The 20440-nt window shown below is 46.0% G+C and overlaps 1 protein-coding gene across 3 annotated transcripts; it reads right to left on the reverse strand.

The window, feature by feature from the left end:
• Positions 1–4993: 4993 nt before the first annotated feature.
• DNAJC22 (DnaJ heat shock protein family (Hsp40) member C22) lies at positions 4994–20440 on the reverse strand. 3 transcript variants are annotated; one of them, XM_522378.8, is made up of 3 exons: positions 19757–20440; positions 17595–18541; positions 4994–15990 (listed from the first exon to the last, which is right to left on the reverse strand). In XM_522378.8, exons 2-3 carry the CDS (start codon positions 18432–18434, stop codon positions 15805–15807), a joined length of 1026 nt encoding a protein of 341 aa, XP_522378.1. In that variant the 5' UTR covers positions 18435–18541; positions 19757–20440; the 3' UTR covers positions 4994–15804. The 3 variants fall into 3 exon arrangements, with proteins under 3 accessions (XP_522378.1, XP_016778966.1, XP_016778967.1); XM_016923477.4 differs by lacking the exon at positions 19757–20440 and adding an exon at positions 19202–19665; XM_016923478.3 differs by lacking the exons at positions 4994–15990; positions 19757–20440 and adding exons at positions 15997–16145; positions 19202–19403.

Here is a 20440-nt window from a genome sequence, read left to right on the forward strand (position 1 = left end):
GGCGAGACGGCCCGCGCACCGGAGACCGAGAAGATCGGGGAGAGGCGCGGGGCGGCGAGAGGCGGGCTCCGACCAGTCGGGTTACCGCTCTTCTCGGGGCCCGGTCCCTCGCGTCTCGCACCGTCCGCAGGCTCGCGCGCCACCGGAGACTGGGAATTACCGGGGAAAGGAAGAGACTCGGGGAGCGGGTTGGGGACAAAGTAGATGGAAGGGGAAAACGGGTGGGACTCGAGCTCGCGTCCGCGTGCAGCACAGCTCGTACCCGGCGGCATCGGGTAGGGACCCGGCGCGCGCCGGGAACGGAGGGCCCGAGCTGAACTGACGGAAAGAGCCGAAACTCCCCCGGAGGTGGCCGAACGCGGGCGCCGCTAGGGGAGTCGAGCGCGGGGCTTTTGCTCAATGTCCGGGTTGGGAAGCTTTTTCTCTGGCCGCCGGGTACAGCGCCGCTCACTCTTCCGTACCGAGGACTTCACACCGCTTTCCCCTTCGCCTCCTTCCCGACCCAAGTTTTGTTCCAAAAGGCAATTTCAGAGTCGCCAACGACGGGAAACGCTGGGGCCTCCGGACCGCGCGGTCGCTCTGCCTCCTGAGAGAGCGCAGAGGCCGGTGGGGGCGCGGGAAGAATGACCTCGGGAGCTGATGGGGGTTCTCTGCCCTGGCGATGTCCGCCCGGCACGCTCCCCAAGTCAGTTCCTCGTCAGTCGGGTTTCTGATCTACCCAGCTGTCAGCATAGCCCCTCTACGCGGCGGTGGTCGGTCCCGCCGCCCTTCGAATCTTTTCTGTTAAATACTCTCTTCGACGCCAGACTCCCAACCTCCCTGGTGCTGGAACTAACTAGTATTTGTGCACCCTTTCTGCATGCATAAAGCACTTACCTCACTGTCGACTGGTCAGGGGTCTATTAAGAGGGGCCAGAGGGATTTAGACAGTCAGCATTGAAAATATTTATTAGAATCTGGGGCCGGGCGCGGTGGCTCACGTCTGTAATCCCAGCACTTCTGAGAGGCCGAGGCGGGCGGATCACTTGAGGTCAGGAGTTCGAGACCAGCCTGGCTAACATAGTGAAACCCCGTCTCTACTAAAAATACAAAAATTAGCCGGATGTGGTGGCACACGCCTGTAATCTCAGCTACTCGGGAGGCTGAGGCAGGAGAATAACCTGAACCCAGGAGTCGGAGGTTGCAGTGAGCCGGGATTGCACCACTGCACTCCACCCTCCATCTCAAAAAATATATATATATATATTAGAATTTGTCCTCATCTTACCTTTTGAGGCCAAGCAAAGGGGCTCTGAAAAGGCACCAACAAGCTGGAGAGTGTGTGTCAGTGTATAGCTAGACACCACAGGCACATGTCATTTTGGTTTCCACGTATGTTATTGCAATCACAGTACATGTAACTGAGTAGTATAGTAGACCTTTGCCAAGCCATCTGATCCTTGTGGTTTTTAACGTTGCTTGAGGTAAGGGCTCAAAAATCGCCTGGAGTCCAATGACCTGTGGTTAATAATGTCTCATCTACTCCAACCATATGATTTACTGATCTAGATAAGCAGAAGACTAAGTCATCCAGCTAGGTAGGGCACTGGACTATATGTTCCTTACTATTCAATCTTCATTCAAAAATTCAAATAGAAGCAAATTATCCAAATGTCTGCTTTCTTTTCATTCACTAAATTGGCACCTACTCAATGATGGTGGGTATTGTTCTAGGTATTCGGACATTTACAAAGAAGAATTAAAAAAATCATTACCCCAAGGAGAGTATCCAGTTCCAAAGGAGGATAAAGTTATTAAATAGGCCAGTTGCAGCAGCTTATGCCTGTAATCCCAACACTTTGAGAGGCCAAGGTGGGAGGATTGCTTGAGCCCAGGAGTTTGAGACCAGCCTGAGCAACATAACAAGGTCCCCCATCTCTACAAAAAACAAATATAAGTTATTAAATGACTATAATAACATAGTGTTGAAGCAGAAAAGTACAAAGTGGTTTAGGAACAGAAAGGAATGAGTGACTAATTCTTGCGCAATTCCCCTTCCTTCCCATACAGAGTAGAACAGGAGGATATGACCCTGGTAAATGGAGAACTTCATCATGAGGTGTGGGATGCGAGCCTTGAGTCCTATTCCACAAAGACTGGTTTCACTCACCAAAAGTCACTCCGTTCAGGAAATGCCTTCATTATAGGGCCTGTTGGTGCTGCAAAGCCAATACAAGTTTTTTGGCTGGAAAATAAAGTCCCCATTCTTGGCCAGGTTCGGTGGCTCATGCCTGTAATCCCAAAACTTTGAGAGGCTGAGGTGGATCACTTGAGCCCAGGGGTTTGAGATTAGCCTGGGCAACATAGGGAGACCCTGTCTCTACAAAAAATAAATTAGCTGGCTGAGGTGGCTGTGCTTGTTGTCCCAGCTGCCCAGGAGGCTGAGGTAGGAGGATTCCTTGAGCCCAGGAGGTCAAGGCTGCAGTGAGCTGTGATCATGCCACTGCACTCCAGCCTGGGCAACAGGATGAGACCTTATCAAATAAAAAAAGTTCCCATTCTTAATAACGTAGTCTGTTGTGGGGAAGACATGATGCCTCTCCCAAGAGATTCCCTGATCTAATAGGAGAGACTTTTTTGTTTGTTTTGGGGACAGGGTCTCCCTCTGTTGCCCAGGCTTGAGTATAGTGGCACAATCATAGCTCACTGTAACCTTGAATTCCTGGGCTCAAGGGATCCTCCCCGTCGGCCTCCCGAGTAGCTAGGACTATGGCGCCGGCCTCCACGCCCAGCTAATTTTTTAATTTTTTGTACAGATGGGTGTCTCAACACATTGCCCAGGCTGGTCTTGAACTCCTGGGCTCAAATGACCCTCCCTCCTGGGCTTCCCAAAGCACTGGGATTACAGGCCTGAGCCACCACACCCGGCTAGGAGACACTTTGTATATGTGGATAGCCTTCTCCAAGAGAAGGGAGGTAGATTAAGGAGCACCCTAGGGTATGAGAGCTGTTAAAACATCACTGGAAATCTAACAAGATGGAGAATATTGTATTTAACAAGTCTCCTCCAAGGGAATGTTTGGGGTGTGGTTGGAAGGCACATTTTGCTAAGTCCCTGGGGTGGTAGTAAACATGACCTCCTCACAAGGATTTTACTCAAAAAATATCTCTCCTCCAAGGAGAGCAGGTTGCTTTAGCATATGTCTTGCTGAGTGGGGTTTGCAAAAGGGGTACTGCAACTCATGGCCCACCTTTGCCCTTTCTCCATGCAGCACTCAACCTCTCTAAAGGGACATTGAACAAATGTTTCAAAAATATTTTTTGACCTGGGTTACAAATATTAATTTTGTTGTTGTTGTTTTTGAGACGGAGTTTTGCTCTCGTCGCCCACGCTGGAGTCCGATGACCCAATCTCAGCCCACTGCAACGTCTGCCTCCCGGGTGCAAGCAATCGTCCTCTCTCAACATCCCGAGTAGCTGGGATTACAGGCGCCTGCCACCAAGCCCAGCTAATTTTTGTATTTTTAGTAGAGATGGGGTTTATACCATGTTGGCCAGGCTGGTCTCGCACTCCTGACCTTAGATGATCCAACCGCCTTAGCCTCCCAAAGTGCTGAGATTACAGGCTTGACCAGGCCCGGCCTATTTTTGTTCTTTATAATGCACATACATTTTCTACTGTGTATGTTTATTTATGTATTTTTTTGAGACGGAGTTTCACTCTCGTTGCCCAGGCTGGAGTTCAATGGCATGATCTCAGCTCACCGCAACCTCCACCTCCTGGGTTCGAGCAATTCTCCTGCCTCAGCCTCCTGAGCAGCTAGGATTACAGGCATGTGCCACCCCGCCCGGCTAATTTTGTATTTTCGGTAGAGACAGGGTTTCTCCATGTTGGTCAGGCTGGTCTCGAACTCCTGACCTCAGGTGATCCACCTGCCTCAGCCTCCCAAAGTGCTGGGATTACAGGCATGAGCCACCGCGCCCGGCCTACTGTGTATGTTTTACTTCACAATAAAACATTTACCGTCACCTGCCTTGAAATAATTGCAAATTGTTCAAAGTGCATGTATAAATTATTTTGGAGGAAAATAAATGCTGCAATAAATGCAAAATATAATATTTGTGACCTACGCTGAAGAAAACACAAAAATAACCAAATTTCTGAAATGTTTAGCATAGATGTTAAGGGTTAAAAAAGAAAAAGATCATTTTCAAATGAGATCCATTAGCCTCTGTTCAGCCTTTCGAAATTAATTTATCCCATGTTACTTAATGATCAAGTGCCAGAACTAGAATTAGAGAGAAATCATGACATAAGCTTCACCTTGGCAGATATATTCTGCAGGTATTAACCTGACCTAATTTGATATGTTTTCAAATAGATCCTTGACTTCAGAACTTTAATGTTTTTGTTTGGTTTCAGTTGATATTTTGTATCTTAAGTAATTGATTGCCAGATTCCATGTTTTTATTAGGAAGAAAAAGAGGCCAACTAGAGCCTGAGAGGCACAAAAATTTAACTTATTATCTTGGAGACTTGATAACCAATTACTGCAATTAAGAAACATAATGTTTTAAAGTCTCCATTGACTGAAGCTGCAAGTGACAACAGGCACAAAAACCAGTAGAGAACAGCTCATAAGATTGTACTTTTCCTTTTGCCTATACTAACCCTAGTACCTAAGAATATTCATGTTAGCAGTCCAAAGTGTGCCTCAGAAAATTCGTTTCATGGGATACTAAATAGATGTTATCTGAGAAAACTATTCCATGTCCAATTAAGTTTGGGAAGCACAGGTTAAAATCAAGTTAAACTGGTTTATTTACTTCCCAGAATATTTAATATGATACCATGCTTTGTTCATATTGAAGCGAGCAGGCTATGTAGTGTGCAGCTTTCCCCAAGGAAGCTCTTCCCACTCCCATCCCCACCCCCAAGACTTTTTTGCAGAATTAATGTGTCTTTGAACATCCATTGTATAAAGTTCAATTAAAATGGTTTAATTAGGTCAGATTTCCCATTTTACAGATAACAAAACTGAGGCCCAAAAACAAGGCTAACATACCCAAATTTTCACTTGTGTATCAGATATTTAAAGCTGGGAAAGGCCTTAAACTATCAAAGGTTGAAGTGTTACATCACAAAATTATTGGCAATGCTGGACCCAAAACTCAGATCTGAAAAATTCAGTTCAATGTGAGCCTTGCAGGTTCATTAAGACTTGACTTTGATATTAAGTGAATTTGTCCTATGTGTAAGATAGTAACTAATATTGCTGTACTCTAAGTTCTTTTATTAAGTTTTTAAATTATCTTTCATTTATAGATTCTGTCACCACTTTAAAAAAATAGTATGCTTCACTTCTGTCAAATGTTTTATACTTCATAAAGCACTCTGTACACATTGTCTCATTTGATTGTCTGAACATTGTGTGGTGCAGGCATCATTGTCCTCATGTAACAAATGAGGAAACTGAAGCTCAAAATTTTTCAATAATTTACCTAGGTTGCACATTTAATAAATGTCCTGCTATTTACATTAGGAGAAGACACAGTCACTTGCCCTCCAGCAGCTTTTGTATAGTTAAGAAGAGAAGACTTGCAAACATGAGACAGAGAACAATTTATATGGCAACATGCAAGAAACTTATTGATAGAACAGTACAAACTAGATGGGAATATAGAAGGAATTCAAAGGGCAAAGATTACTAGAGGTGGAATTAATCAGCAAAGGCATCATTTAGGGATAAATCTTAAGCTAGGTCATAAAAGAAGTGTAAAGATTTGTATTAGCAAGGCTAGGCATGGTGGTTAATGCCTGTAATCCCAGCACTTTGGGAGGCCGAGGCCGGTGGCTCACCTGAGGTCAGGAGTTCGAGACCAGCCTGGCCAATATGATGAAATCCTGTCTCTACTAAAAATACAAATATATTAGCCTGGCGTGGTGGCGGGCGCCTATAATCCCAGCTACTCGTGAGGCTGAGGCACAAGAATCACTTGAACCCGGGAGGCGGAGGTTGCAATGAGCCAAGATCATACCACTGCACTCCAGCCTGGGCAAGAGCGAAACTCCATCTCAAAAAAAAAAAAAGATTTAGCAGAGAGGAAAAATAATTATAGGAAAGAAGAAGAACATCAACCAAAGGCAGAAATATCAAAACAAACACATTGATGGAGAAGAATTAGAGCCTGGAGGGAGATGGGTCTGAAATGATCAGTCATCTTGGCTGTGCAAGAAAAGTCAACTGCTAAGACGAAGTAAGTTTGCAGGCACTGAATATCAAATTTACTGAATATTAAACGTACACTCTCTCCTGTGGTTCATGGGAGGGAAAGGGAGGAAAAAGCAAGAGAAACCACGTCTAAAGTGGGTAAAGATATGGAAGGAGGGGTGGGGGAGTAAAACAAGCCTCAGTGGCCCTCAGATCTGTGACTGGGAAACACCTGAACCAAAGACGTTTTATGTCCCACAACCCCTTCCCATTCTTTTTTTTTTTTTTTGAGACAGAGTCTCGCACTGTCACCCAGGCTAGAGTGCAGTGGCGCGATCTCAGCTCACGGCAACCTCCACCTCCCGGGTTCAAGCGATTCTCCTGCCTCAGCCTCCCAAGTAGCTGGGACTACAGGTGCGCCACCATGCCCAGCTAATTTTTTTGAAGTTTTAGTAGAGACGGGGTTTCACATGTTGGCCAGGATGGTCTCAATCTCTTGACCTCGTGATCCACCTGCCTTGGCCTCCCAAAGTGCTGGGATTACAGGCGTTAGTCACCGGCGCCAAGCCCCATTCCTTTTTTTTTTTTTTTTTTAAGAGACAGGGTTCTCACTCTGTTGCCCAGGTTGGAGTGCAGTGATGGGATCATTGCTCACTGCAGCCTCCAGCTCCCAGGCTCAACTGGTCCTCCCATTGCAGCCTTCCCAGTGGCTTGGACTACAGGTGTGAGCCACCAGGCCTGGCTAATTTTTTTTTTTTTATAGAGATGGGGTCTCCCCATGTTGCCCAGGCCGGTCTCAAACTCAAGCAATCCTCCCCACTGGGTTCAAGTGATCCTCCTGCCTTAGCCTCTCAAAAGTGCTAGGATTATAGGCATCAGCCACTATGCCTGGCCTTTTATTTTCCCCACTCTTGAGACAGATTAATAAATTTCTTACTTATTTATTTGAGGCAGGGCCTTGCTCTGTTGCCTAGGTTGGAGTACAGTGGCAGAATCATAACTCACTGTAGCCTCAAACTCCCGGGCTCAAGTGATCCCCCCACCTCCGCCCATCATCACGCCCAGCTCCCGTTCCTTTTCTGGTACTAATTCACCTGAAATGTGTCTGAGCCATTGATTCTAGGAAAAATGCCCTTTTAGGTGTTGCTTGCAAAGCCAGGCTCACATGCTGACTCAGTCACTGCCCAGCAGATGTTCCCCACAACATTTCTCAACCCAGAATTGGGACTGAGGTCTGGCACAGAATGGGTTAAAAGATTCCCTTCTGGGCTGGGAGTGGTGGCCTGTAATCCCAACACTTTGGGAGGGCAAGGCGAGCAGATCACCTGAGGTTGGGAGTTCGAGACCAGCCTGACCAAAATGGAGAAACCCCGTCTCTACTAAAAATACAAAATTAGCTGGGTGTGGTGGTACATGCCTGTAATCCCAGCTACTCAGGAGGCTGAGGCAGGAGAATCGATTGAACCCGGGAGGCGGAGATTGTGGTGAGCCAACATGGTGCCATTGCACTCCAGCCTGGGCAACAAGAGCGAAACTCCGTCTCAAAAAAAAAAAAAAAAGATTCCCTTCCAAGTTTCCCATACAGGGCACTGTTTTACTGCTTTGTTCTGTTGAAACTTGTCAGTAACGTTTAAACCCAGAAAGTCCAAGATCCTTGCTTAGAGTCATAATAGTTTGCAAATAACCAGATGGACTATGGAAAGGGTGAATGAGAGGTGGGGAAAAAGAAGAATGAGAAAGAAAAGAGAGAACAAATTATTGAAATGAAGTATCTTTAGCTGGAACCCTACATAAATTTTTTACTTTTATTGCTCAAAACTCATCTTAGCAAAAACAAAACAAAACAAAACAGTTGAACAACTTTTAATCCCTTGAGGCGACTAACAGAAATACTGCAGGGAACATGAAGCAAAAGAAAAAAAATTTTAAATCACCTTCTCAGGGTGTGAACTTCAAAAGCCAAAGCACTGGCATGAGATGTGCGTTCAAAGTTCTAACATGAAATAGACAGCTCTAGATTCCCCTAGGAGATTAAATGACAACTGAAAAGCATGCTTCAGTTGGAGCTTGCTTTGAATAACACCCCAAATCCAACTTCACAGTTGCTTGCTCCTTCTCAGCAAAAGGAGAGGACTGAACTCTGGTAATGAACCTGCTATGGAGGTGCCACTACCACATTATTTTTTAAGTGAAGGGGACAGCCGAGGGACATATTTTACCGTGACAGCCTTGTAGCGCCATCTGCAGTTCCTAGCTAAGACTACAACAAACCACACGTCTCCAGGCTTGTTAGGACCACCCCACTGTTCAAGAGAAAAGAAAACTAAGACACAGAGTACTAAAGTCAGTGAGTCCTCAAAAGCCTCCTGGGTCCTAGAGTAGATGCAAACATAGCTCTAAGACACAGTGCCTAGGAAAAGATCTAAGGGCCTCAGTTGACTATAAACTCAATGAGTCACACTTACATAGCAACCAAAAAAAGCTAATAAATTTTTAGGCTGCTGGATTTAAAGGATGATATATTGTTCAGACCTTGAGAACGTAACAGCCCCACAGTACCCCGTTCTGTCTGAACACATCTCAGAATTGCATTTAGTTCTGGGCACCACAATTTAAGAGCAATATTGACAAGAGCTATAAAAAATGTTCATACCCTTTGACCCAGTAATCCCACCCATGGGAATTTATTCTAAGGAAATAATTCAAGAGAAGAGATGAATTAGAGCCATGAAGATATCGATGCCACATTATTTACAACAACATTATATAAATGTTTATCAAAAAGGGAATATTATACAGCTTTAAGATATAATGGTGTGTTATTAAAAAATAAAATAAATGTAATGATAATGCATGCTTCAACATATTTGAATCATTTTTTCTTTTCTTTTTTTTTTTTTTTGAGAGTCTCGTTCTGTCACCCAGGCTGGAGTGCGGTGGCACAATCTCAGCTCACTGCAACCTCCTCCGCCTCCCAGGTTCAGACGATACTCCTGCCTCAGCCTCCTGAGTAGCTGGGACTACAGATGCATGCCACCACACCCAGCTAATTTTTGTATTTTTAGTAGAGACAGGGTTTCACCATGTTGGTCAGGCTGCTCTCAAACTCCTGACCTCGTGATCCGCCCACCTCAGCCACCCAAAGTGCTGGGATTACAGGCGTGAGCCACCACACCCAGCCCATATTTGAATCTTGGAAACATTATGTTCAATGAAAGAAGCCATACACACACAAAGGACAACATATTGTGTGATGCAATTTAAATAAAATGTCCAGGATAGGCAAATCTAGAGACAGAAAGCAGATCAGTGATTGCAGAGGCTAGGAAGAGGAGGAAACAGAGAGTGATTGCTGATGAGTATGGAGTTTCTTTTTGGGGTGGTAAAACATTCTGGAATTAAACAGAGGTGATAATTATACAACCTTGTGAATCTATCAGAAACCACTGAATTGTACACTTTTAAAGGGTGAAGTTTATGCTATATGAATTATATCTCAATTAAATATATATAATAACAAAGTCTTTATGGTAATATTTTAAAAGCTTATTGAATCACAAGCATTTTTTAATTTTACTGTAAAAACATCATCATTATCAGGGAGGGGGGGAAAAGTACAAAATTATGTCCCTGATATGATTCAACCATGTAAAATGATGTACATTTATGAACGAGGACTAGAAGTGAACATGAATAACTGAAAACAAACAGTGTGATGCAAGTGAATTTTTGGAGGGTGAGATGGTCATTATATTGTTCTTCGAGCAATTAAGTATTTTATTTTCTTCCCAAAACAATGTCCACAAGGGGGCAGACAGAAGATGACAAATCAAACCATTTAATAAAAACCTCAGCTGAAAAGCTAATAACTCCAGAATGCAGGTTGAAAGCAAGCTTAAAGGTCATCTAGGCTGGGGTCAGTAGCTCATGCCTGTAATCCCAACACTTTGGGAGGCCAAGGTGAGAGGATCGCTTGAGCCCAGGAGGTAAAGGCTGCAGTGAGCTATGACTGTGCCACTGCACACCAGCCTGTGCAACAAAGTAGATCTCGTCTCAAAAAAAAAAAAATCATCTAAGTCATCTAAGTCCATCTCCCTCACCTGACAAGAAAGAAACAGAGGCCCTAGTGGAAAGGTGGCTCACCCAAAGTCACCAGTATGGTCAATGCAAGAGGTAGAAGTAGAGACCCATCTCTTCACCTCTTCATCCCTCCTCGCTCGGACTACAGTGCCTCCTCCTTAAACAAGGTGATGGTAAATGTGGCAAATGGAAGATTTAGAGAGATAGGAGATGAAGGGCAGAATCTCATCAAGAAATGGTTTTTGGTTTTTTATGTTCTTTGTAGCAAGAGATGGCAGGTCCAGAAAGACATTACAAGGAAGCAAATTTAGGAAACAATTTAGGGAACAATTAAGGATGTCTAAAAGGTGAGACAGGTAGAAGATTTCCAATTCAAGCAAAACCCGAAATGGTCATCTCTAAGGCAAGCTTTTCCCAAGATTCTGTACTGTATAGTTGCTTGGGATACAGGCCTTCTCAATTCCCTTCCAACTCTTCAAAGTATCTATGAATTTTTGTTTTGTGCAAATGGGAGAATATGAAATCACTGGATTTCATTAAATCAACTAAGGTAGAAAATAAAGAAGACTCACTTGTTAATGTCTTAGATTTCCTATTATTTTACTAAATGTCCTTCTTTTTTTAAGACCGTATTTTGGTTTTTGTTTTAATTTCATTTACTTATTTGTTTTTATTTTGTTTATTTATTTATTTATTTCAGACCGTGTCTCACTCTGTTGCCCAGGCTGGAGTGCAGGGGCGCAATCACAACTCACTCATGATTGACCTTCTGGGCAGCCACATTTTCTTTTTTCTTTTTTTTTTCTTTTTTTTTTTTGAGACGGAGTCTCACTCTGTTGCCCAGGCTGGAGTGCAGAGGCGCCATCTCGGCTCACTGTAACCTCCGCCCCCCTGGGTTCAAGCGATTCTCCCCACTCAGCCTCCAGAATAGTTGGGACTACAGGCGTGTGCCACCATGCCCGGCTCATTTTTGTATTTTTTGTGTTTTTTATTTTTTGAAGTGGAGTCTCACTCTGTCGCCCAGGCTGGTGTGCAATGGCGCAGTCTCAGCTCACTGCAACCTCCACCTCCTGGGTTCAAGTGATTCTCCTGCCTCAGCCTCCTGAGTAGCTGGGATTACAGGCATGTGCCACCACGCCTGGCTAATTTTTTGTATTTTTAGTAGAGAAAGGGTTTCACCATATTGGCCAGGCTGGTCTCAAACTCCTGACCTCAAGTGATCCACCAACGTCAGCCTCCCAGAGTGCTGAGATTACAGGTGTGAGTCACCACGCCTGGCCACAGCAACCCTTTTAAAGTAGATACTTGGCTCATACCTGTAATCCCCGCACTTTCGTAGGCCAAACGGGAGGGTGGGTTGAAACTAGAAGTTAGAGACCAGGTTGGGCAACATGGCAAGACCCCATCTCTACCAAAAAAAAAAAAAAAAGAAAAAAAGCCAGGTATGGTGATGCCTGTCTGTAGTCCCAGCTACTTGGGAGGTTGAGGCAGGAGGATCACTTGGGCCCAGGAGTTCCAGGCTACAGTGAGCTGTGATCACCCCACTAAACTCCAGCCTGGGCAACAGAGCAAGACCCTGTCTCAATAAATAAATAAATGAAAAAACAATTTTTTTTTTTTGAGACAGAGTCTTGCCCTACCACTCAGGCTGGAGTGCAGTGGTGCGATCTCAGCTCACTACCTCATCTCTGCCTCCCAGGTTGAAGTGATTCTCCTGCCTCAGCCTCCTGAGTACTTGGGATTACAGGCATGCCCCACTGTACCTGGCTAATTTTTGTATTTTTAGTAGAGATGGGTTTTCACCATGTTGGCCAAGCTGGTCTCAAACTCCTGACCTCAGGTGATCCGCCTGCCTTGGCCTCCCAAAATGCTGGGATTACAAGCGTGAGCCACCGCGCCCAGCCAAAAAATTTTTTTGAATAAAGTAGATACTATTATCTCAATTTTAAAGGAAACTAAGATTCTAAGAGGCTGAAGAAATAAAAAATACGACAACTAGAAAATAATGTAACCTGATTCAAATCCTACTGTTGTTCTTCTGACTCTAAAACTCATGCTCAAGGATGACATGCTCAAGAAAGACAACTCATAGGCAAGGGAAAAATATCTACAACACATATTACGAGGGTTAAGGTTTCTAACATGCAAGGATTCCACCAAACTAGATTTGAAAGCGACAAATAGGAACACAACTTTACAATAAATAGAGAATATGATGAAGCAATTCACTGAAGAGAAAATCCAAATGCCCAATAAAGATTTGAAGAGATGCTGAACTTCATTAGGAGTCAGGGAAATGCAAATTAAAGTAATTAGATACTATTTCTCACAATCATCTTGACAAAAGTTTAAAAGAGTGGTAACATTCCAGGCCAGTTACAAAGAAAATGCCAGTTTCTTGCACTTGGTGAAAGTCTAAACCGTTAAAACGTTTTTCAGAAGAAATCTGATACAATATCAACCAAATACATTTGTTTGAGGCAGGGTCTTGCTGTGTTGCCCAGGATGGAGTGCAGTGATACCATCACAGCTCACTGTAGCCTCAACCTCCCAGGATCAAGAAATCTTTCCACCTCAGCCTCCCAACTAGCTGGGACTACTGGCACATGCCACCACACCTAGCTAATTTTGTGTTTGTTTGTTTTGTTTTTTTAGTAGAGATGAGGTCTCACTAGGTTGCTCAAGCTGGTCTTGAACTCCTGAGCTCAAGCTATCCTCCCACCTCAACCTCCCAAAGTGCTGGGATGCCAGGCCTGAGCCACCATGCGTGGCCCAATATGATATCAATCAAAATTGTAAAAAACATGTTCTCTCTTCGACCCTACTTATCACTTATTGGGATATAGCTTCAACAAAAAACAAAAAGCATCAGTACATATATTCAAAGATATTTATTATAGGCTTGCTTATGCTGGAAAAATAAGAACTGCTTATCAGTAGTTCCCATTTGAGTAAATTAAAATATATCCATATTTTGTAAAAAAAAAAAAAAAAAAAAAAAAAACTCCATAATACAATTTGAGAACAGTGGCCAGGTGTGGTGGCTCATGCCTGTAATTCCAGCACTTTGGGAGGCCAAGGCAGGCAGATCATGAGGTCAAGAGATCGAGACCATCCTGGCCAACATGGTGAAACCCCATCTCTGCTAAAAATACAAAAATTAGCCGGGCGTGGTGGCAGGTGCCTGTAATCCCAGCTACTCGAGAGGCTAAGGCAGGAGAATTGCTTGAACCCAGGAGGAAGAGGTTGCAGTGAGCCAAGATCCAGCCTGGGTGACAGAGCAAGACACCATCTCCAAAAAAAAAAAAAAAAAGAGAGAGAGAGAGAGAGAATAGAGAGAATAGTCGTCAACATAATTCCACTTTATTTATTTATTTATTTTTATATTTTTGAGACAGGCTGTCACTGTGTCACTCAGGCTGGAGTGTAGTGGTACGATCTCAGCTCACTGCAGCCTCCACCTTTTGGGTTCAAGTGATCCTCCCAATCTCAGCCTCCTTAGCTGGGACTACAGGCGCACCCCAAAACACCTGGCTCATTTTTGTACTTTTTGTAGTGATGGAGTTTTGCCATGTTGCCCAGGCTGGTCTTGAACTCCTGGGCTCAAGCAATCTTCCTGCCTTGGCTTGCCAAAGTGCTAGGATTATAGGCAAGAGGCACCATGCCCGGTCATAATTCCACTTTAAAAATGATATATATTACTCAGATTTAACATCCAGAAAGAAGAAAAAAATGGAAAGAATGCACACACACAAAGAGAGCAAGAAAGCTGCAGTAAAGGCACATAATTTAAAATCATGTTCCTGGTCTCCAATCTTCCTCTGCAAAGTGAGACAGCCTGGGCCCTTTCTTTCACACCTGGCTAGTTACCTAGAATTGAATAAGGCCCCCTTGAGATGCTCTAGCCGCTGGTTCCCTAGGGTTCCCCAAAGTCCCCAAAGGGACATATGACATATAAAATCATGAATCTTTCTGAGTCCCCATAAAACAATGTTATCTGTCCCTCCTCCAATGTGCCAATACACTATTTACAGCTCTTATGACATTTAGTTCAAAACACTGAACAAGGGCTTTGATATCTGTGTACCTGTGTCATTATCTCCCATCAGATTGTATGCTTCTAGGAGTAGGGTATGTAGCCCAGAATCAGACCTCAAATACTGGGAAGACCTGAGAAGTCAGCCAGTCCAACCACCTATGTAAAGTCTGAGAGCTCTCCAAAAATTCTCCTCTAAGCAGAGGAGGAAGAACTACCCCCCACTCCACAGTAGCTTGTTCCCTTTTGGAGAAAGTGTAGCTGCTAGAAAGTTCTCCCATAAATGGACTGAAAATATTTTTCTCAAATTTTGAAATTTAATCCTAGTCTCACCCCATCTACAGAAAAGATCAAATCTCTCTTATCACAGGACAGCTTGTGAATACTAGAACCTTCATATTTTTGCTTCAATCTCCTAACATAGTGCTTTATACATTTATTTATTTATTTATTTACTTATTTATTTATTTAATTTTTGAGACAGAATCTAGCTCTGCCGCCCAGGCTGGAGTACAGTGCAGTGGCTCAATCTCAGCTGACTGCAACCTCCACCTCCCAGGCTCAAGTGATTTTCCTGCCTCAGCCTCCCGACTAGCTGGGGCTACAGGCATGTGCCACCATGGCTGGCTAAGTTTTGTATTTTTAGTAGAGATGGGGATTCACCATGTTGGTTGGCCAGGCTGGTCTTGAACTCCTGACCTCAGGTGATCCTCCCACCTCAGCTTCCCAAAGTGTTGGGATTACAGGCGTAAGCCACTATGCCCTGCTGCTTTACACATTTAAAAAAATAGTTAAATAATCTTTCTCCATCACACATCAATATATCATGGGTGGGATAAGGTGGTGTGTTCTCTAAAAGATATATTTTTTCTAATTAATTTTTTATTGATATATAATAGTTGTCCATACTCTAAAAGATATTTGATTGTTTTATAATATGCCTTTCACTCTCTGGTTTTAAGAAAAATTGTCAAGAATGCAATAGCCAAGAATTCAGAAATTCAGAATATAAACACATCCTTCTACCACAACCTTTTCTCACCCCATTGTTTTCTCATGTCCCCTGCAAGCAGTTTTTCTTTTCTTTTTTTTTTTTTTTGAGACGGAGTTTCACTCTTGTTGCCCAGGCTGGAGTGCAGTGGCGTGATCTCGGCTCACTGCAACCTCCGCCTCTCAGGTTCAGGTGATTCTCCTGCCTCAGCCTCCCAAGTAGCTGGGACTACAGGTGCCTGCCACCACTCCTGGCTAATTTTTTGTATTTTTAGTAGAGACGAAGTTTCACTGTATTGGCCAGGCTGCTGGTCTCGAACTCCTGACCTCATGATCTGCCCGCCTCGGCCTCCCAAAGTGCTGGGATTACAGGCATGAGCCACCACGCCCGGCCCCTGCAAGCAGTTTCTTTAACTCTGTTGGGATGCCATTCGTGGGCAAAGCTAGATTTGGGACAAGTTGCCCAGCTCTGCTAGGAAGAGTCAGTCCTCAGGGGGAAGTTTCTTTTCACCTCCGGGATCCCCAGGGCTTCCTGGGTTGACTCAGGACTTCATACGCAGCCTGGATCTCCAGGAAGTGCCTCTGTGCCTCCTCTGTCTGGTCCAGGTTGTGGTCTGGGTGCCAGACCTTCACTAGCTCCCGGTAACTCCGATGTATTTCTTCATTTGTTGCCCCTTCTGAGAGGCCCAAAACCTTATGGAAACAGAAGATGACAAATTAGAATCCCCCAAGTTGTCAGGGTACCTGGGCCTCTCCTTGCACCTTTGCTAAATCAGGCTATCATATCTCTAGAATTGGCTTCTACTTGCCCGTGGGAAAGGTCCAGCAGCTCAGGTTAGAATTCCAGCCTTATAGAGTAATAATAAAAGAAAAAAATTATTTTAGAAAAAAGAATTCCAGCCTTTTGAAACAAAGACAAGCTCTAGCTCTCATGGCAAGAGCCATTAACCACAACTGCCCATTTTCCAACCTGGAACTTCATATCCCTGGCAAGATCTCTTCCCCACAAAAGACATAAATGTATATATGTCCACCAAAGACATGTACAAGAAAGCTCAAAGCAGCTTTATTTATAATAGCCCCAAACCATAAACAACCCAAATGTTCATTAACAATAGAGTGAATAAATTAACTGTGGTATAATCATACAATGGGATACTACACAACAGTGAAAACAAACAATTTACAATTGCAAGTAACAGGAGGAATAATGGTCAGGCGTGGTGGCTCCTGCTTGTAATCCTAGCACTTTGGGAGGCCGAGGCGGGCGGAGCACCTGAGGTCGGGAGTTCGAGACCAGCCTGACCAACATGGAGAAACCCCGTCTCTACTAAAAATACAAAATTAATTTGGCGTGGTGACGCATGCCTGTAATCCCAGCTACTCGGGAGGCTGAGGCAGGAGAATCACTTGAACCCGGGAGGCAGAGGTTGCAGTGAGCTGAGATCGTGCCATTGCACTCCAGCCTAGGCAACAAGAGTGAAACTCCATCTCAAAAAAAAAAAAAAAAGAAGAATCAAGAGGAATACATCTCATAAACATGATGTTGAATGAAAGATGAAAGATGCCAAATACAAAAGAACACATACGGGATGGTTCCACTTATTTGGAGCTCAAGAATGAGCAAACCTGGCTGGGCACGGTGGCTCACGCCTGTAATCCCAGCACTTTGGGAGGCAAAGGTGGGTGGATCACCTGAGGTCAGGAGTTGGAAACCAGCCTGGCCAACATGGCGAAACCCTGTCTCTATGAAAAATACAAAAATTAGCCGGGCGTGGTGGCACACTTCTGTAGTCCCAGCTACTCGGGAGGCTGAGGCAGGAGAATCGCTTCAACCCAGGAGGCAGAGGTTGCAGTGAGCTGAGATCGTGCCACTGCACTCCAGCCTGGGCTACACAGCGAGACTCCATCTCAAAAAAAAAAAAAAAAAAGAAGAAGAATGAGCAAAACTAATGTATGGTGACGAAAGTCTGAATAGAAATGACCTCTGAAGGTGGGAGTATAGGCTGAGAAGGGGAATAAAAGAACCTTCTTAGTGCTGGAAATGTTCCATCCCTTGATCTGAGTCAGGTATACATAAAATTAGTGCAATTTATATATGTTGTACCTCAATAAAAAGTAAATAATATACACATATATTTTTCCTACTCACAGCATCTGTAACCTTTGCCCATTGTACACAGATATCCAAAGAAGCCAGAATATCCTTCCAGCACCTGGCCAACAGACGTAAGTACAGTACTTCCACATGAGGGCCACCAGAGCCACCGGACAGGACTGAGGGAAGAAAGCCTTACCCGGTAAGCCAGCTGACGCTTCTCATCCTGAAAACTGTGAACAAACTCATAGAGCTTCGCCCACTCCTGGAAGCAGCTGCTGTTGAAGCCAGTCTCCCCCATCAGTAGCCTCCAGATCCGGTAAGGCAGAAAGAGGACAAATTCCATGAGGCGGCCAAGAAGGGGGAAGAAGCTGAACCAATTCAAGAAGGAGCCAAAGGTTTCTGCCACATAGCTGAGGGTGGCAGCTGTGTTGCAGAGGGCACTGTATGCCAGTGGGCCTGTGAAAGCAAGGTAAGCCAAGCCCAGACGGTAGAGCCGCACACTGAGCGGCTCTGATGCCACCAAAGCTTTGTAGCGGTGATGCCTCTGAGCTGTAATGCTGGCGGCCACGCTAATGGGCAGTATGGCTATGGGGCGGCCATAGAAGATAGGTGAAGTGAGAAATGCTGCCCCCAGAGTGTTCTTAAAGTCTGAGGTCTGGTTGCCAACAGCAGCCACCAGCAAGACCCCTAAGCCAACTGCCAGTGGGAGGGCCACAATATAGAAGTTGACCATGGAAGAAAGGCTAATCAGTGCCACAAGGCCAAAATAGATGCCAACTATCACCTGGGCAGCAAAGCGAATGGGACTCAGAGGGGGTGTCACCCCTCTGGGGCTCTGCCTCTGTCCCTGGGCTCTGTTGGCCTGAGCTACAAAGCTTGGGAGCTTCCAGAACTCCCAGAGCCAGCCCAGCCCACCTCCCCCCAGGGTCAGCATCCAGAGCAGGGCGTGGCTGTCCCTTCCCAGGTACAGGTGGTGGAGCCCAGCAGGGCCCCCCACAGCCCAGAGGGCATAGGTCACCAGGAGCCCCTTGGCCATCCTCTAGGGCAAAGGTCTCAGAACAAGTCCGGTTACTCGCAGCACAGAAGTCTCGGGGTCCTCTGTGAGACTCATGGCTGTCATGGCCCCAGAGTTATCCTTAGACCCTAAGAGATGGGAAAAAGTAGAGTCATAAGATGATGTCCAGGCTCCAACACAGCAACCATTTCTCTTTCCAATAAAAGTCGAGTACAGATCTGCCTGAGTCCCCAGTGCTATTTATCTCATATCCCTTGTCCTAGCACCTCAGTCCCATTCTTTACAACCACAGTGACTCCAGATTTAGAGGAGAAAGCTGTTTAAATTTCAGACTTCCCCTGAGACCAATGACCCCATATGACTCATGGGGGGATGTGTGGAGGGGCAGGGCTGCATTGGATGCTTTTCCAAAGTTCCCACACATTTTGAAAGCCTCTGCCTTACCCCTGACTTAACTCCAACTGTGGCTGCCCTCCCACACCTGGCCCAGGCTTTAGCCACTCTCCTGCCTTCCTAACTCTCCAGGCCATGAGATTTTCCCACAGGTCAAACTTGAAAGGGGTCCTGAATTCCCTTTATTAAAATATCCTGGAAAACTTCGTTTGACCTAGACCTTGGCACCCCACAATTCAACCACCTCTTTCGGAGGCCGGCTTGGAAAGCCACTCCACAGCAGCTGGACGAATCCTCACAATATCAAACTGGACGCCAAGCGTGCCTGCCAGTGTTCCCTCTATCTGGAGCGACCACCAGCCAGCACCCGCTACTCCCAAATTAAGTGGCCGTACCTGGGTGCCCCGCTCCCAGACCGAGTCAGACCAGTCATTTCCTTTGACCACAGAGTGAAAATGGCCCGTCTCGCCCTGCTCCCACTTCCATCCAAATGGACTTTGTCTTTTGTGTCTGTTGTGTCACGGAAGTCCGGCTTCCCCAGGCCAGGCTCCTCCCCAGGGCCCTCCCCGGCCCCCTGGGGATCACATTCCCGCCTGGGACTCCTCCCCGCCCGCCCTCGCGGGGAAACTCGGTGCAAGGCTCTGCAGACGCCTGCAGCTCCGGTGGGCTCAGTGCCCAGCCCGGGCCCAGCACCTCCCACACCACCGCACCATGGCCGCCAGGTGGCGCTGCCGCCGATGGAAGGGCGGGTCCGGGCGGTCCCCGGACACCTTGTGCGGGTACCGAGGCACAGCAGCACAGGACTGCCCCTATGGAGGGGCTGCCTGGCAGGAGCAAGGGACGCTCCTATCTGTAGTGCTAAAAAAAAGGATAAACTCCTGTAAATGCAAGAATACGTCCTTGATTACCTCTTCCCACCCCTACAAATTGAAAGGTGACTCCTCCCTCACCTCAAGCTGCCCGCTCCTCTCTTCACGCTCCGTTGACCTTCAAGACTGCATGGTTCCACCTCCAATTCCCTTAAGGCAGAGACATCCACGGACAGGCTGCAGTGAGGGACATCCAACCCAAGCAGTCCTCAACCCCCCACAGGGCTTGCTTGCCTCACCGGCCCACCTCCGAGCCTTCCAGTTAGGGGCTCTGCTTCTGCACCTGAGCCTGAGACCTGAGGAGCCTCCCAATCCAGGGCTGCTCTGTCCCGCGGGCTATGAACCAGAGGGAGAAACGGGAGCAGAGGGTTGGAGGGCAGGAGGCTCGACCAGGAGGGCGAGGCCGCAGCCCGAGGCTCGTGGTAGTCTGCCTTCCTGCGCCTCTGCGCTGCAACGGAGCTGCAATGCAAGACGCCTTCATTTCAATGTCCCGGGCTCCAATCCCGGGTTCTACTCCGTGAACTTGGCTAAGTCATGCAGCTTCTTGGGCCTCAATTTCCTTCTCTGGAAATCTCGTGGATCTCCGAGGTCCCCCAGTCTGGACTTGCGGGGGCTTCGGGGGACGGTCGGCCTCGCGGGTGTCACCTTCCGGCAGTAGGCAGAGCGCTTCCCTCCAAACGCCCTCAGCCCTCATCTCGGCCTGGAGAGGAAATGCTGCTCTCTATATGACCTCTTAGGGCTCACTGAGGGGCCTAGGCTGGGAGG

The sequence above is a fragment of the Pan troglodytes genome, chromosome 10, assembly GCF_028858775.2.
Source record: "Pan troglodytes isolate AG18354 chromosome 10, NHGRI_mPanTro3-v2.0_pri, whole genome shotgun sequence".
Taxonomy (NCBI): Eukaryota; Metazoa; Chordata; class Mammalia; order Primates; family Hominidae; genus Pan; species Pan troglodytes.